The 18,464-nt window shown below is 44.2% G+C and overlaps 1 protein-coding gene across 8 annotated transcripts in view; it reads right to left on the bottom strand.

The window, feature by feature from the left end:
• The window catches only part of PKHD1 (PKHD1 ciliary IPT domain containing fibrocystin/polyductin), a 446,865-nt gene that overhangs the window by 412,406 nt on the left and 15,995 nt on the right, over window positions 1–18,464 (bottom strand). For 7 of the 8 annotated variants that reach the window (XM_061196096.1, XM_061196099.1, XM_061196100.1 and 4 more), the window contains exons 9-21: window positions 16,522–16,596; window positions 15,445–15,509; window positions 14,121–14,160; window positions 12,901–12,971; window positions 11,479–11,580; window positions 10,583–10,678; window positions 7,227–7,368; window positions 5,148–5,262; window positions 3,874–4,152; window positions 2,690–2,779; window positions 2,374–2,464; window positions 1,486–1,628; window positions 29–159 (exon numbers count right to left, since the gene is read on the bottom strand). In XM_061196096.1, coding sequence (XP_061052079.1) covers window positions 29–159; window positions 1,486–1,628; window positions 2,374–2,464; window positions 2,690–2,779; window positions 3,874–4,152; window positions 5,148–5,262; window positions 7,227–7,368; window positions 10,583–10,678; window positions 11,479–11,580; window positions 12,901–12,971; window positions 14,121–14,160; window positions 15,445–15,509; window positions 16,522–16,596 — 1,440 coding nt within the window. The remainder of the gene's footprint in view (window positions 1–28; window positions 160–1,485; window positions 1,629–2,373; window positions 2,465–2,689; window positions 2,780–3,873; window positions 4,153–5,147; window positions 5,263–7,226; window positions 7,369–10,582; window positions 10,679–11,478; window positions 11,581–12,900; window positions 12,972–14,120; window positions 14,161–15,444; window positions 15,510–16,521; window positions 16,597–18,464) is intronic. The other variant, XM_061196102.1, reaches the window with a different exon arrangement.

Raw genomic sequence — 18,464 nt, 5'->3', positions numbered from 1 at the left:
CCACCACACCTGCCCGCAGATGAGCTACCTGTTAGGGCTGGCCCCCGCGAGACTCCAGTCACAGGTGACGTTCTTCTTAACGGTGTTTTGAAAGCCAATTGTGAAGGACACTGTCACCTTCAGGATCGTATTCACGTGGCCTTTGTATGCAAGGCACAGCTAGAGACACCAAACAAGTCCTTCAGCTCTGTCACTAAGAAGCAGCAATTCAAGCAATGTTTATCAAGGACAATCCACTCCCTAGAACCTGCCTTGTGCTCAGAGAGACAGCCAGCCCGCTCCTGCCCTCCTGGAGCTTACCGGTCTAGCTGGAGAGACAAATAGTTTAGAGCAAATTGTTATTCATCCAACAGAGAGTTATCCAATGCCTAACACTGTGCGTGGCCATGAGGATTTTAGAGCATCTCAATTATCAATAGAAACCCCCTGTTGTGACCCAGATACCTGTGCAACCTTGAGCAAGTCACTGTACCTCTCTGAACCTCACTCCTTAACCCTAATTCACCAGCATCCTTGGCTTCTAACTCTGAGTTAAGTAAAATTATATGGCAGGATTTTTCAACTGCAGTGTTACTGACATTTGGGACTGGATAATGCTTTTCTGTGAGGGGGACTGCCCAGTGCATTGTAGGACGTTTAGCAACATTCCTAGAACCTACCCGCTGGATGCTACGAACACTTCCCCAGTTTTGGTGACCAAAAATGTCTCCATACACTGCCAATTCTCCCCATGGGGCAAAATCCCCACCACCCAGCGTTGGAAGCCTGTGCTGTAGAGGAAAGGCTGGAAGTCGGGCAGTGCCCTGTCCTGAACCGTTTAGTCCTGGCTCCCACTGCCATTCAACTAGGAAAGGACCTGAAACCACTACCATGAGTTCAGCCACCCCAAGAAGGTTCACTCTAGTTCCCAAAGGGCAAGTAAGCTGCACTTTTTTATGAAGGACAGCAGAGCTATTGACACAAAGATATAAGGGGTATTGAAGGAATGTGTCAGTCCATCCATCAATAACAATAACTATGATAAATAATAAAAACTATCCTTAAATGAGTCCTAATCACTGCCCAAGCACTTTACTGGATTATCTCATATACTCTTCACCTAAATCCTGAAAGGCAAACCTCATTATTACCCATTTCACAGATGAGTAAACTAAAGTAAGACATGGAGGGCATGCAGGGTATAGAGTCAGAATTCAAAACCAGAGTCTGACTGTAGAATCGGCGCTCATACCTGGAGAGCAAAGAAAATACTACAGCGTAGAAAAACTTCTATAGGTCTCAGCTAATACAAAGGCATTTCCATACAGCAACTAGCTAATGGGAGGACCAGAGGTGTCTGTTCACACCTGAAACCTAGCACCTCAGCCCGAATAGCCCTGCGAGGCACAGCAATCACTCTCTTGTGCTTCTCTAGGCTCAACCCCAGAGAATAATTCCAATCCCTCCCTACCCACCTCGCCTGCAAGCACAAAGGCTGCTACTTACATGTGTGTACTGATCTAGCCGGTTGCCCTTCTGGGCAGCCGGGGGTGTCAGGACAAGGTGTCGAGGCTGATGGAAGCTGAACCTCCCACAGAAGGGCTCTGTCCCACTGGTGAGGTGCCCATCAGAGCTGGAACTTTCTAGGCCTGGATGCATTTCGAACAAAATAGGAAGATGGGTGTAAATGTTAAATAGAGTTTCCCAACATGTCTGCAGGGAATGGGTTATGGGTTCGCCATGACATTGACCCCTCAGCCCTAGAGCGAGCTGGGCAGGGCTCAAAGTGGTCGGCCCACCCCCCAGCTTGAAGGCTCCAGATATGAGAAACCCATTGTGTCTGCCCTACAGCATCGAAAATCTATTACCCTTTTCTATGTATACCATGACACAGAAAAACTATTGAGAAGCAAGGAGGTAAAGAGTATTGACTGTAACTTAGTTCACCTTAGTATTTTTAAAACATACCCTCACATTTTTAGAATTTGTTAGATTACTGTCTTATGTATAATTCCTTTACTTGAGACGCAATTTGAATTAAACAAGATTTGCACTGTTTTGCTGTTTCCCTGCTATGTCTGTTGCCCGCTTCCCACTGTACGGCATGAGACACAGTTCCTCATTCCAGCTCCCCAGCATCCTTGGTTTCTAACTCTGCTCCACCTGACAGCTCGGGAGGGATGCCTTTTCTTTCTCTGATTCCCACACCAAACAGCTCCCTCCCAAGCACTCAGGGTCTGAATCCAGTTTCCATATTTTCATTTGACTCTTAACAGAGTCACCTGGGAGAGGAAATGAAGATTGTTCCCCTTTGACAGAAAAAAAAGAAGAGAAAGAAAGAAAGAAGACAAGGAGGAAAAAGAGGGTCGGAATTTGTCAAACCAGAGATCATACCTTGTTCGAATCCCAGCCGGAGTAGGATGTTCGCTGAAAGGGGTTCCAGTTTGCATTTAACTGCAAGTAACTCCTCAAGGGCTGTTTGAATCTGTTAAAAAGAAAAACAGGGAATTCCCTGGAGGTCTAGTAGTTAGGACTCGGCACTCTCACAGCCGAGGGCCCAGGTTCGATCCTTGACGGGGGAACTAAGATCCCACAAGCCACACAGTGTGGCCAAAAAAAGAAAGAAAGAGAAACAACCAGGAGTTCCTACCATGGGCAGAAAGACCACCTTTACTTCCCCCACCTCTGCTTAAGTGAAGAAGGTTCCCACCTGATGGGCCGTGGCATTTGCAGGGATTGGCTGGCTAGAGACATTGTCCCAGGTAAGGAAGAAGTTCCCGGTGCCAGACACCATCAGCATCTGAAAAGTCAAGAGTGACGGGATTAAAGAACATGTGCTCATTGAACCAGGGAGACAACCTAGAAACACAGGACATACCTCCCTGGCTTGTTATTTCCTTTTTATTACAATTTCAATTGTTAAACTCACTATCCTCTAGAACTATCTGGAGAACACAAGTGTCATCATGTAATGAAAACTTTTCTTGGAAGAATATACATGTCTATCTCCCCATTGATGCCTGCCCCCCTCCTTCTCTTTAGAATGTGACACCTAAATGTCACCACTGAAGGGCCCACTCTCAGCCCTTCTCACCGAGCTCCCTCCCAGGGGTGGCCTGGGAGGAAGAAGCAGCCCCATGCGTGTCACACCCTCTCAGAGGCTGATTCAGCCTCTGCTTTGCTTCCACTGCATTCTCTGCTGGGCACATCACACTTCTGTAATGGGGTGACACCTATCATCTTATATTACTTGTTTTCTCCTTTGTTCTGTGGTTCTTTATCTGCATGTTTTACTATTATACCGTAAGCTTTAAGAGGCACAGTCCATATTGAGTCATCCTTGTACACCAAAAAGTGGACAACAAAAAGTACACCAAACACAACATTGTAAATCAACTATATTTCAATTAAAAAAAAGAAAGCACACCAAACTTGTTCAACTAAAATATGCGGCACAACCAAGAGACCCAAAGGCCCTGACCCTTACAAAGCAGACTTAGAAAACACAATATACGGGGAAATAGGACGCGAATGGGTCAAAAAGCTATGAAATCTCGTATGTGTATGCTCACAGGCATGCATACATGGGTGTGGGTGTTAGGATGACCTTATCTCCTCTCTGGGGAATATGTTTCCAAAGGAAGATTTACCAGGAACTTAAATTCCTGAAACTAAGTCCATAAATCAGGGCATCTCAACAATAAGACCTTGCATTTTTTTTTAAAGTCCTCTCAACCCTATTGGATGGATACCCTATCTCTTTGGCAGCAGAGTTAGCATCACGGCTCAAGTCTCCTGGCTCCCAGCCAGTGATCCTTCCACTAGGCGGGACTATATTCCTTGCAGAGTTCGCCCCCTGAACCTAACCCCATGGGACAGGGAAGACACGGAGACCTGGATTTCTGGAAGTCTCTGGGCCCGGGCTTGGATCTGATGCTTCTCCCGGAGGTACGTGCTGACCACCTCGGGATTCAGCCAGGTGTTATGGATCTGGACACCAATTCTCAGCCCGCTGCTGGGGGCTCTCCCTCGATGCTCTGCTTCCAGGTAGTACCTAGCTCCCCCGAGCAGCTCCCGCTTGGGGGTCTTCTGTTGCCAGGTCTCTTCACTCCCATTCTGCTCCCAGGAGTCAAACCAGTCAGCAGTGCCCACTGTGATGGAGGCCACTTTCACCTGCACCCCAAGCAACACATCAGGACCAGCACTATGAAGCTTCTGCGTCTCTCTTTTTCAAACAGCAAGTGTCTAGACAGCTACTTAACAGGGATTTGGGGGCTGGTCTGCCTTTTCCAACAAGTTAGGACCTGTGCCTGTGTATGTTTCTCCAGCCGTTCTTCTCTCTCTCTTTCTCAATTACATAGTATTCAGATGAGGCTGGATGGTCCATGTTCAGAGCTGAAACAGACAACCTGAAAGCCTAGCTTTACATGATGCTGTGGGTAAAGTTGTATGAAGTCCTCTGAGAAACCTAAATGTTACCTGACTGCATCAAAATCTATGATGTTTCTCTAGCCAACTACCAAAGCAATTTCATAGAAGTATATTCATCATTTGAGATGAAATACTGTGTTTCTTTGTCAATGGCACTAGTTAATTTTGGCTGTTTGTTAAAACAATTTTTCTTATCCTTCAAAGCTGATCAGAAATTTCCTGCATAAAACTAACTACATCCCTACCCAGAATTAGTGGTAAAGATACAAGTTTTGGAGTCAGACAAATCTTGGTTTGAATTCTTAATATGCCTCTTATTATCCCAGTGGCCTTGGATTGGCCATACAATCCTTCCAAGCCTCATTGCCCTTATCTGGAAAACAGAGATAAAGAGACATAGCTCACAAGATGCTGTGAAGGTTAGAAACAAGGTGTATAACAGCTGTAGCATAATGCCCAGCTTACAGTAAGACCTCAATAAACATGCCAACACATTCAGCCAAGCTCTTTTTCAACAATTAAAATCATGTCAATTATATCTCAATTTTTTATAAAAACTTTAATAAAAAAATAAACCCCACACACACAAAAAAACAAAACGTTAAAAATCTCTGGTTGCTTAATGGCATGTTACAACTATCAGTAGAACATGAGAGCTTTCATTGTGATTTTTTGGGTTTTTTTCAGGAGTTAAGGACTGGGGACCAGAAGAAGGAAAACGAGAGGGAGGTGTATACCTTGGTCCTGGGGTCCTCCGACTGACTGAAATACAGGGAAGCCTGGTTGTCAGCCTGGATCCAGAAAGTATAATTATTTGTCTCTGGGGCCACAAAGAACCCACTGAGCCGCGCTCTGGAAAGCAGAGGAACACAGAGAAAGAAGTGAGGGCAACCAAGTCCGGAATCACCGACCCAAAAAATGGTGCCCTTGGACCTTGTTTGTCTTTATGGTAATGAGGAGGAAACACTTGACTCTTGTGCCATTTATTTGGCCAAAGCCCTCTGGATGCAGCTTTTCCTGTGGTGCTTGCCTGGCTCAGTAGCTCAGCCCATCTCTTTGCACTGGCACAACTCCCTGAGCAGTCCTGTTGTCTTTGGGAAAGTTGCAGTCGCAGCGTAGGTTTGCCTGGAGGCTTAGCTGAGATCACTCACCTAACACAGCCAGTGCAGAGCCTGGTGCACGGTAGGAACTCAATCAATAGTAAATATTATTCTCATTATTACAAATAAAGAGAGGTCACCAATCAGAGTTTGCGCTGATTTGGTCTAGATACCAAGAATACCAAGAATCTTTTCTGATAATAGTTTTGAAAGTAACTATGTAAAGGTCCATCATTATCATAATTTTTCAATCAATAAATATTTCAGTTTTTTCATTTAAAATTTTTGAATTTTATAGAAACGAATGGCAGAAAGAATGGAAAGAGTTACTGTCTGGTTTGTGGCTCCTCGAAATGGCAATTAGAGAGACATACCCTACAGGTCATACCAGACAGTCCAAATGTTCTTTTGTTTTTTGAGGTGGCCTGACTCTCCTTGACACTCCTGCACACACTGAATATAGCTGAAAGGTTTTCCTTTGAACGTTATTGATGAGACTCAAAAACTATGACAAAGACGCAGTACTAGGTGCCACAAAAAAAAAAAATATATATATATATTGCCACTTTAAAACCATGCATACTGGTGGTTAGATATCTAATTAGTATGGCTTCCAAGACAACAGAAACTCTACTCTGTTCAGATTTCCTTCCCTACTTGGTTTTTTCAATGTCTGAAATTCCCTGAACAGAGAACAAAGCCTTCCATTTCACAATTGAATTGAAGTTTTAAATAGCCAAGGGACTTCTCTGGCAGTCCAGTGGTTAAGACTCCGTGCTTCCACTGCAGGGGGGCACGGGTTCAGTCCCTGACTGGGGAAGTAAGATCCCTCATGCCGTGCAGCACGGACAAAAAGAAAACAAGAAAGAAAGAAAAAAGTTCAATAAAATGGCCAAATCCTTGAAAGAGGTCACAGGTTGGCTGGAATTCACACTCAGGAGTCATGACCAACCTCTTTGAGAAGAGTTTCAAAAGGAGAAGAGATCCAGCACACCTAAAGGATTCAGTCACCTGAATCCACACCTTAGAGCACACTGTGTCTCCACAATTCTCTAACTTTCTATATTTTTAAGCCCACATTAAAATCTGAGAAATTTTGGCCACATCCTTGAAGGGATTAAAAAGACAAAACTAAACTAAGCAGGAAAAACTTTATCACACTGCAGTCACCACTATAGAAAACAATGTCTCCAGAGCCCACTGGAGTTTCCCCTGCTATTATACCAGCCATCTGGTTGACCTTTGGCACTGGATAATTGTTCCCACAGAACTGTTGGCTGCCCAGCCTCTGCTCCCTCATATGCCCAAAGGGCAAATTCTCGAGTCTTTCTTTAGTATCATCCAGATATTAGTTGCACCTCTTAACCACGTTCCTGCGGCAAGTTTTGCCCTGCTCTCTACCAAGCTTCCTAGACTACCCGGCTCAATGTTCTGATGAACAGTCCTCCCCAAAACAGATTCCAAACTAAGCTGTAGAAAATATAAATTTTACCTATTGATCAAAATTTAGTGTGTACCCATAAAGGGCCTGTGGTCCACAAGCATAACCAACACCAGCTGAGAACAGCGGTCAAACTTTGTTGCTGTTGAATTAGTAGATATTTTAAATTTTCCCCTGGAAATCTCATGGCTTACTTACCTGTCTCCTAGCCTCACCTAGGCCAGTAGAGACACTTGTGATATGGACCCCCCCCCCCCACTTTTCCTACAACATACCTGAAAGGTTGCCCATCCTTTGACCAAAATCCAAACGGAGAGCTGGCATTAGGGACAATCTGCCATCTGTACCCAGGGGTGGCTTCTGTCAGGTCCAAGCCCTCAGCCGTGTCTCCAACTTCAAAGAGAAGCCCTCGATTACCTGTAAGACATGTAAGCCTCATAAACATCAGAGGGCACTTCTCCCCCAAGCAGGGGAACTGCTTTACTACAGATTACAGAGTGAAGATGATCCAGGAACTATCTAGAAGGTGAGTCAACTGAGACACAGATGGAGTAGCCATGTGAGATGTTCTATAGATAATACAAATGTTCTAGAAAGTGGAAACTACTGCCTGATGTAGGATTTAAGCTCTTGGAAGGAGAGACTTGACAAGGAGCAGTAAGGGGAAATATTCTCAGAGGACCAGAAAAGACGAAGGAGCTCTTTTTAATGGGAGTGTCTGGATACGAGAAAATGTAAAAGAGCAAATGAAGGCTCGTGAAGCCAGGACTGGACTTCAGTCTCTTTTAATGTTCAGTTCAGCTTGGGAATTCTATTCCCTAAAACCCTGGGTCCCAGAAATTTGGCAATCCTTAAATTTTTCATAGGTCATGGCCTCAATTTGTAGCCATGGAGCAAATCACGTGACAGGCTGCTATTACATAACATTCTAAATGATGTCGTACTTATTCATTTGTGTTTTATATTAAACAAACCCTGAGACCAAAGGCATATGTGCGATCAATATTGGCTACTAATCGGGGTGAGGGTAAAAGCTCTGGAATCACACATGGGTGCGTTCAGAGTCCAGCTCTGCCACTTAGTCGATGTGTAGCTTTGAGCAAATTGCTTCATGCCTTTGTTTTCTCCTTTATCAAAATGGGGCCAATAGTAAACAGAGATACTGCACTAAAGACTAAGGGAGCTGAGTTATATGTCATTTATATCACAGTAAAGCTGGGGAGAGAAATAAAGTCAGTTTGACAATTCTGGGGGGAAAAAGACTAAGAGAGTTTAAAATATATACACAAAGAGCCTGAAATATAGTAAGTACTCAATAAAGGATAGCTAGGGTAGTTATTATTTTAAACTACTATTGTTATTCCTTGTTAAATCCTAAGAAAGGAAAACAGATAAGGAATAAGCATAAACATAAGAGCATATTTTAACATACTATTTGAGGTTTCTTAACCTCAGCAGTATTGATATTTGGGGCTGGATAACTCCGTTTTGAGGGCTGTCCTGTGCATTGAAGGATGTTTAGCAGCACTTCCAGCCTCTACCCACTAGAGGGCAGTAGCACCACCAACCCAGGTGTAAGGACCAAACATTTCCAAGTGCCCCCTGCAGGCCATTGAGAACCACTGCAGTACATGATCCTTTGTCCTTCTGTTACGGAACACAAGTCCGTATGCCCAACACAGTGAGGCCAAACAATACCAAAACTTCGGAGTCTGGAGCAGAGGAAGGTTTATTGCAGGGCCATGCAAAGAGAGGGGTGGCTCATGCCTTAAAAAAAAAAACCAAACTCCCCGAAAGCCTTCGGCAAAGCCCTTTTATAGGAAAGGTGAGGGAGGGGCGCGGTTATTTGTTGCAAACTACTTGGTGTCAGATCCTTTGTTCTTGAAGTCTGGTCACGGTCAAGTAACGATGTTCCTGTACATCTCTACCAAACAAATGTTATTCTCTGTTCTGACAAGAAAGGGCAGGGTCCCAAGGCTCAACCTTCTCCCTCCGAGCTCCAAGCCCGGGCTAGGAGGAGGCGGCCCCTTGGCGGGCTGGTTACCCTGCCCGGAAGGGTTCGTCCAGCACCCAGCCCGGCTGACGAGGCAGCTCTCAGCTGGCGGCACCCTCAGGGCCAGGTCCCCAGACCCCGCCCAGCCATCACCACTGAGGGAGCCAGACGCCCAGGACCCAACCGGCCCTCAGGCTCCTAAGGCTGCCCAAACGGGGGCCGAGGTCCCTCAGACTGGGACCCCTGGAGACTGCCACTGTCATTAGGTCACAGAGGTGGGGAGAGGGGAGAGGTTCGCTGCCGCCTCAAGGCCTGGGCCCGGCCAGCGCGCGGCCGAGGCGAGGGCTCTGGAGCCCTGCCGGACACAGCCCTCAGCCTGCCCCGGGGCCCCCCAGCTCACCCACCGGCCCAAGGCCACAGGGCCTGGAGGGCCCCAGGGAGAAGGCCGAGATCCGCCTCTCACCGCGCTCTGCCCCACGGACCACCACGAGACCCGCCGCTGGCGGAGCAGGACCTCTCACTGGCTCGCACTAAAGGTCTCGCACTAAGGGTCTCGCGATAATGCTCACCTGCTAACAGCTGCGCGCCCGCCCCGCCCCAGCATACTTCCATGGAAGAAATTTCAAAAGCGCTTTAGAAAGGACGTTATCAACCATCAAGAAAAGCTGTGTTCAGGAAATTCCTCTACCGCAACGGCAGTAGCTAGAGGAGGCGCCCTCTTTCCTGACTCTGGAAACGCATTCTCTCCATCACTTGCTTCATACAGTAGTTTTGTTTCCTTGGATGGGAGCTTTGCCTGAGTAAAAACCGCAGATCGGGAACCTGGAGAATTCCCAGCTAAAGCTTTGCATGTGTTTCACACCTGAATGGCTTTTCTTTAGAAAGGTTTCTCCCCTGATGAGATTCAGATGAGCTCCCTGCCTGTGGATTAACGGTGAAGACACCGTTGCGGGGCACATAGGGCTCCCAACTGGCAGCCTGTGATTCAGGCTGCCCAACACGCCAACTGCCCTTCGTCCCTAACTAAGCCTGAGCTCCTGTTCTAACGCTTTCCAGAAGAGTGCTCCCGCGGTGCACTTGCAATCTGCAGCCGTGGAGTAGAAGGTTTAAACAAACACAGAAGGCCAGGTGGAACCTGTCCCCTTGCCCCCTCCATTTCTGCCCACTTCAGGGGTAACCTGGTGGCCCCATCACAATACATCTCTACTTTTCAGAGTAGCAGACAGTGCCCACAGGGGAGAAGAAACAACATTTAAATGCACCCCATTGCACCCCACCCTCCTCCTCGTCTAAAGCTGTCCTATGAACATAGAAGACATGGTCTGAAGCTCTGTCTTCTTAAATAGTGGGCAGGAGGGCAACTGACCCAGAGGATGGAGGGGCAGCTCAGGGGTCTCCACCAGTCACTATAGCAACATCTTGATGGCAGTTAGGCTTCCTGGATCATGGTTTCCACTGAACCGCATTGGTCATTCTGCTGGCTGGGGCTAGGAGTGCAGGCTGTTGCCAAGCATCTGAGTAAAGCTAAGAGCCTCTCTGAAATGAAAGCTCTGACTCAGGACCCAGGGCTCACTGGGCAGCCAGTCAAACAGCTGAGACTGACCACATATCATAGACCAGCCGTGGAGACTTCCTTACCTGCCTGAGGAGCAGAGAGTCTTGCACCTTTACCTGGAGCTCTGGTGGTGCACTCAATCCTCCTGGGAGACACGTGTCTAATATCACACAGAATGCCTGAGGGGAACATTTAAATTAGATACAGATGTCAATATCAATGGAGATATAGATGTGGCAGGACAGAGGACCACACTGAGGTAGACAGGCTCCTGTTCCAAGGCAAAGGGCCAGAAGTGGAGAGTAGAAAGAAAGTTGTCACCTCAATGGAAGGAGGCAAGAAAGGGGGAGTGCAGAGCAGTGGAACACGGGGCTGCTCAGAATAATCAGGAAGAAAATGCCTTGCCATGTCGTTCACTGGAGATGAATAGAGCTGGGGAGAGGAATTGACAGGAGAGTGTGAGGACATTTTCCTGCATCCTTGGTGTCACCAACTAGAGGAGCATCCCACTAGGCAGAACAAAAGGTTCTAGACACGTTCTCCACAAAAGGGTTTGCTAAGGGGGCATTCCAGAAGAATCTGCATAGCAAAAGCCTGCCCATTCTTACTTATTCAGACAGAGCTAAGGGGAGGAAGAGGGGCCGCCTTTTAGAAGGAGTAGACCTTTGTGAAGACACAGCTGTGCTTTTCCTTCTCTTCACTCCCAAGATGGGGACACCTGAGGGACTTGCCCATGAGTTGTGAGTGTGTCTGCAGCAGGACACCCTATTTCTGTTACATGTTTGCCAAGCTGCAGGACCAAAACACCCCCCAACCCCTGCAGCCTCAAACACAGGTCAAAGACCTCAGAACAGGGTCCCATGATGAGTCGGAAGAGGCAAATATTGCTTCCCCCCATCCTCTCCAGGCCGTAAGAGATACATAATCTCCTATGGCATTTAAATCTATGAACTCTTTTCAGCCATTTCAACTTAGTTACCTGCAATGGTAACCTGGGCAGGATTGTCAAAGAAGTCCCCTGTAATTGTGATGTCTGTTCTTCCCCCAAGGCTCCCAGTTTCTGGAAACACAGATAGTATTTCTGCAAGAGGGAAAAAAAAGTAAGCTTCCAAATATAAACCAGGATGTGAGCCAGATAATAATATAATCATAGAAGCTATCCATAATTTATTTCTTACTTTAACTTTCTAAGACCAGCAACAGTTGTAATTTTTTTCTAGTAATAGTCATTTAAAAGTGCATATAAGAAAAAGATTCACATATAACAATATGGATAATAATATATATTATACAGGATCAATATTTGAAAGGAATGGGAAATGCAATCACTCATGCTATCAGCAAAAGTCCCTGCATACCATGATGCTTTCTTAGGAACTCTGTCTCCTGACCTCAAGGACTCTGCTTACATATCACAGAACAGTAGGTTACATTTATGGAGGAATCAACTCTGGATGCACCAGGCAAGGTCTCAATTTACCCATATGAGTCTGCAATTCACTCTAAGCAAAGGAATGAGTTACACTGTCATATGCCACAAATCCCCAAGAATTTAACTTTTTCTGATCCTTCCCCCTCCTATGATCAAACTCTGAGAGTTCTAAGTTTCGTCTCCGCAAGGGGAATGAGTAGTCATGTTCTCTGATAAACTGAAGGTACAAAGAGGCTAATTATGAATGGTTACCACTTCAAAATAAAACCAAGGGTCAAAATTCAGCTTTGACAGAGGTAGGCTACCTAAGAGTGAATGGCATTGGCCCCATGACTTAGGAAGTTTCTTGCACTTTTGGCAAAGGTAGACAGACTCTGCTGCCTCTGGAATTTGAACCAACCTCACAGACATTTTTTAAGTGGTTTTGGGACTGTATTCAAGCGGCGAATCTAGCACTCATATTTAGTAGCCAGCTTTCTACTACTGGACTGAGTTCACGATTTCATGCAAGTTTCCAGTTTTCAGATTTTTTTTGTATGAAGATTTACTCATCAGATAGGAATACACAAACTTAGTATCTGTATCAGCAAGTCATAAATTGTTGAATGAATGCTCAGAGATGAGACGTTAAAATAACTGCAAAGATGTGCTTTAGATTTTTCAGTGCCATCTCTTTTTTGTTACTTTTTTAGAACATAAAACAAGGATGACTCCCCTTTCTTTTATTGTCTATATCCCTAGACTTTGTATAAAAATCTATGATCAAGCCTCTTTTAATATAGCAACGAAAGTGGACACTCACACAAGCAACCTATTCTCATACAAAACCAAAGGGCCATCCATGACTTCAGGGACAGCTTCAGGTGTTAATGGTCATAGAGAAATGGCCAGAAAGAAGGGACAGAGGGTCCAAGGTCCAGGGCCGAGTGAGGGGAGGGGCGAGAAATACACGATGAAGGGAAATGGTACCTGAATACGTCTGGTACAAGAAAAGGTCCTGCTTAGCACTGACCAGCCATGCATCCTTGTGTACCATTGACCTTCAAAAAGACAAAATTGTGTTTTGGATGAAAACTGCATCTGGGATTACGTTTTTAAAATTGATTGCCTGGGGCTTCCCTGGTGGCGCAGTGGTTGAGAATCTGCCTGCCGATGCAGGGGACACAGGTTCGTGCCCTGGTCTGGGAAGATCCCACATGCCGCAGAGCAGCTGGGCCTGTGAGCCACAACTACTGAGCCTGCGCGTCTGGAGCCTGTGCTCCACAACAAGAGAGGCCGCGATAGTGAGAGGCCCACGCACCGCGATGAAGAGTGGCCCCCGCTTGCCACAACTAGAGAAAGCCCTCGCAGAGAAACGAAGACCCAACACAGCCAAAAATAAATAAATAAATTGATTGCCTGAAAGGAAGATCACTAACTTTAGTGATCTTTAAAACTGTTCGGATACCAGCTCCCTTTGATGACTAGAGAATACCAATGGGGCAAAGTTTGTTTTCTGATCTAGAAAATTATACGGGAATAATAATACTTACTTTACAGAATGTGACTAGCGTTAAATGGAATAATGAATGTGAAAGGACCTGGTATGGAGCTGGCCTGTGGAAGATACTCAATAGATATTAGTTTTAGTCCTTCCTAAAAGAGAGACAGCGACAGAGAGAGACAAAGAGCAAATATCTCTACTTTGGGCTGTGTCACTATCTTCACGATGAAATTAATATCAGCTAGACAATGCCCTTTTCAGGAAAACACTGACAAAGTACATAATGTCAGAGCATGAGGTAAGGCAAGCAGAAATCCAGAATCCTAACTGATCTTTCCAAAGCGCTATGAAATTTGGACGCTTTCCATCTTGAAGAAGGCATTTCCTGGAATGATACAAAGCATTTTATGGAACTGTACTGTTTTAAATTTCCAGTATTATGAAATTATTTAAGAAGTAATTCCCCAAATTCTGTACCATTATCACACTGAAACATTTACATTGCTTCAGGATGAGTGCATAGGACACAATTATATTCACCCAGGTAAAAAAAAAAAAAAATCAAGTGGGTACGTGGGGTTTTATTACACTACTCTATTTGGGTACATTTAAAATTTTCCATTATAAAAGGTTAAAGAAGCTAAGCAAGACAAAAGAGTAGATAGTGTAAGATAAAGATAAATTTTGCTTCCTCCCAGTTACTTACTTTCCTTTGTTAAATACTGAGAAACTAACATTCTGGGAGCCTGTAACAAAAAGAAACAGACATTAATACAGGAACCTGCACAAACTGCCTGGACCAGGTCACTGCTACCATAAACCCAAGGACTCTGGAGATCACCAAGGTACCACCCACACCTTAATTTCTTTAACAGTGCCCAAAATAAACAAGTTTCAGGCTCACACCATCAGCGATGGTGACTTCTAACCATAAAAGGATAAATGTAGAAGCACAGAGCAGGTAAGAGCAGGCTTGGAGTTAGACCAAGCGTGATAAATCCTGCTCCACTGGTTACTAGGTTCAACTTTCTCACCTGTAAAGCAAAAACAATTCCACCAGCCTCCAGGTTTATACATGAGGATTAATTTAGTTTATATTTAAGTTGCTTCATATAGTGTCTCTCAGGGAGTTCTCAGCAAATGGCAGTTATTATTATCATCCTCAGGAGAACCAATTCTTTTTTTTTTTTTCATCTTTATTGGAGTATAATTGCTTTACAATGTTGCATTAGTTTCTGCTGTATAACAAAGTGAATCAGCTGTATGTATACATATATCCCCGTATCCCCTCCCACTTGAGCCTCCCTCCCAACCTCCATATCCCACACCTCTAGGTCATCACAAAGCATTGAGCTGATCTCCCTGTGCTATGCAGCAGCTTCCCACTAGCTATTTATTTTACATTTGGTAGTGTATATATGTCAATGCTACTCTCTCACTTTGTCCCAGCTTCCGCTTCACCCCTGTGTCCTCAAGTCCGTTCTCTACGTCTGTGCCTTTATTCCTGCCCTGCCACTAGGTTCACCAGTACTGTCTTTTTTAGATTACATATACATGCGTTAGCATACGGTATTTGTTTTTCTCTTTCTAACTTACTTCACTCTGTATAACAGACTCTAGGTCCATCCAACTCACTAAAAATAACTCAATTTCGTCCATTTTTATGGCTGAGTAGTATTCCATTGTATGTATGTGCCACATCTTCTTTATCCATTCATCTGTTGATGGGCATTTAGGTTGCTTCCATGTCCTGGCTATTGTAAATAGTGCTGCAATAAACATTGTGGTACATGACTCTTTTTGAATTATGGTTTTCTCAGGGTATATGCCTAGTAGTGGGATTGCTGGGTCATATGGTAGTTCTATTTTTAGTTTTTAAAGGAACCTCCATACTGTTCTCCATAGTGGCTGTATCAATTTACACTCCCACCAACAGTGCAGGAGGGTTCCCTTTTAGGAGAACCAATTCTTGAAATCGTTTTTTCCAACACAGAGAAAGACTTTAAAATTCTGTTACTTCTCAAACAGACCAATGTAGTTGCCTTCCACACGGCACTGCAGAGTCCCAAGACCATGGTCTTCCTGAATAGGATAGCTAGGGAAAGAACCGAAAAAGGTAAGAGGTAAGAATTACCAGACAATTCAGTTCAGAAGCTCTGGCTCTTTAGCCAGGAAAGAAAAAAATAAAATAAAATAAAATGTAAAATAAAATAAAACAAAATAAAATAAAACAAAACTGTAACTAGAGTTATCATCAATACGTATGCTACCAGTCAAACACATAAAATTTTGCCTACTCCTAATCTCCATTGGGTCCTTTCTTTCCAAAATCCATTTTATACAAGGACAGCAAGATCCTTATCCCCCCAAAAAAATCTATTAGCAAGTGTGAACTGAAACAGGACAATTCTGAGCAATCAAATGTAAGAAACCAGGAAGAAACCACATTATAGAATTTGGCTCTACTAAACACTAGTCCTAAAAGCTAAGCCATAGGGTACAGAAGGTTAATCCACTCAGTCCAGAGGGAAGTGAAAATCCAACAAGATGTTGGTTATCTGAACTACAAGCACATAGACACTCATTTTCTAAATTTTCCTTGTAATAAATAAATAACTGAATACTGAAAAGTTAGTTGTTTTCTCTCTGGCTAGTCGTTACAGTATAGTGGTTAAAGAGGATGAACTTTGGAGGCTAGTTAGTGGGCCCAGGTTGAAACCCGAGCTCTGCCACTTGCTCTTTGTGAGACATTGGACAAGTCACTTAACCTCTCTGTGCCTTGGTTTCCTCATCTGTAAAGTGAGACTAATAACCGTATGTACTCACAAGGTTATTATCTGTCTTAAATGTGAAACCGTTAGTGCAGTAAGCACTTAGTAAGTATCAGCTATTTGTTTTCAAGAAAGCTTTCAGAACCCACTTCAAGTTGCATTGTGAATCAATTACTGTGTCTTTTCTAGGAAGTCTAAAGATGAGGCAGTCAACAGTTATGGGTGATTTATATTAAAAATAGATGTGTGTGTGTGTGTATGTGTGTGTGTGTGTGTGTGTGTTATGCCCATGTGGGAGAACCTAAAAGCATACATGTTGGCAAGAAAGGCACTCACCGGCATCCTGTCTGTCTGTTTACAAGAGAACAAGGAGTGACCCATTTGTCTCCCTGAGCTTCCAACATCAATGGGCTGGATACAAAATAGAAACAACAGACACAAGTCAAGAGTGAACGCTCTCAACAAACATTCTTGGAAAAACCCAGAGGAAACACTGTTATGAACATTTATCTCTGAACTTATGGGGCATTAATGCAGGTGACTGGAGACTGTCCCCCAAGGAGATGCTAAATCAGACCCTCAGCCCAAGAGCAGGGTGCATAACACTGGTCTGTGGCTCACACTTTCACACCACAGAGGGAGCACTGCCCCTTTCCTGAAAAATCTTCATCATCTCCTCCTTGGCTATACTGGGTTCACACAGAGCCATGGAGGAGTTTGTGTCTTTGTTCCCCCTTGCAAAGGCTGTACCCCAGACCAAGGCTGTGATGGGACCAAGTACTGAATATGGCATATCATCAAGGATGTACTTGGGGCTTCAATCCTCCACAGGAAGAGTAACTTCCGTTCAAGACAAGTTGACCATTACAGTAAGTCCTCTACATACGAACGAGTTCCTTTCCAAGAGCGCATCCGTAAGTCCAATTTGTTCTTAAATCCAACAAAGTTAGCCTAGGTACCCAACTAACACAATCAGCTGTATAGTACTGTACTATAATACTTTTATAATACTTTTCACACAAATAATACATAAAAAACAAACACAAAAAATAAACAAAATGTTTTTAATCTTACAGTACAGTACCTTGAAAAGTACGGTAGTCCAGTACAACAGCTGGCATACAGGGGCTGGCATTGAGTGAACAGGCAAGAAGAGTTACTGACTGGAGGAAGGAGAGGAGGTGGGAGATGGTAGAGCTGAAGGATTGTCAGCAATAGGAGATGGAGGGCAAGTTGCAATTTCACTCACGCCTGACGTTGATGGCACAGGTTCTGGTTCCTTGCTGGAACCAGATGCACGTTCGCATCTTTGAAAGTTCGCAACTTGAAGGTTCATATGTAGGGGATTTACTGTATTTTTTTTTTTTTTTTTTTGGCTTCACCATGTGGCTTACAGGATCTTAGTTCCCCATCCAGGGATCCAACCGGGGCCACAGCAGTGAAAGTGCTGAGTCCTAACAACTGGACCACCGGGGAATACCCTGGCCATTATTTTATGCCAGAAATGTAGATCCTGAAAGTTTGTCAAATCATGTTCTTTTCAACTAGAACAGAATCAAAGGTTTGGAGCAGAACATGAGGATCCCCCCATTCTGTCCAAGGGGTGGAGGAAATATTAGGCACAGAATGTAGCATCTCTCAACAGAGCATCTAATGAAGCTGTGGTCCTTCTACCCTATAAATCCTCACTATAATTGCTTCATATGTTGAGTAACCACAGTTCCTTCCCACAAACACCTCAACTTCAACACTTTCCATCCTGTCTTCCCCTTTCCCTGGCAAGGATGATTTACTAGTACCACTTTGCACTTTAAAAGTCTCCAACGAAAAAGTCATGTTGGCATCCTAATCATTCCCAGAAAACATTAAAAACTCAATGGCTTTCACAAATAACATATGATGTCACTCATATGTGGAATCTAAAAGATGGCACAAGTGAATTTATCTATGAAACAGAAACAGACTCACAGACATAAACAACAGAATTGTGGTTGCCAAAGGGGAGGAGAGGTGGGAGAGGGGAGGATTGGGAGTTTGGGATTAGCAGAATCACTTTGCTGTACAGCAGAAATTCACACAATATTGTAAATCAACTATACTTCAATAAAATAAATCTTAAAAATAACTCAATGGCTTTCAGTACCTGTTCCACATTTTCCTCTGATCACACCAACAGAAATTCTATATACCCAAATGTATAACAAACAAGGATGTTATAGTGGTCTTTTGAGTTCACACATCATTATAAAGAATTTATTTCAGCCTGAGAAACAAGAGGG

Source organism: Eubalaena glacialis, chromosome 7 (assembly GCF_028564815.1).
Source record: "Eubalaena glacialis isolate mEubGla1 chromosome 7, mEubGla1.1.hap2.+ XY, whole genome shotgun sequence".
Classification (NCBI taxonomy): domain Eukaryota; kingdom Metazoa; phylum Chordata; class Mammalia; order Artiodactyla; family Balaenidae; genus Eubalaena; species Eubalaena glacialis.
Note: the sequence above shows the minus strand (reverse complement) of the source record. Positions and strands in the feature narration are given on the sequence as shown.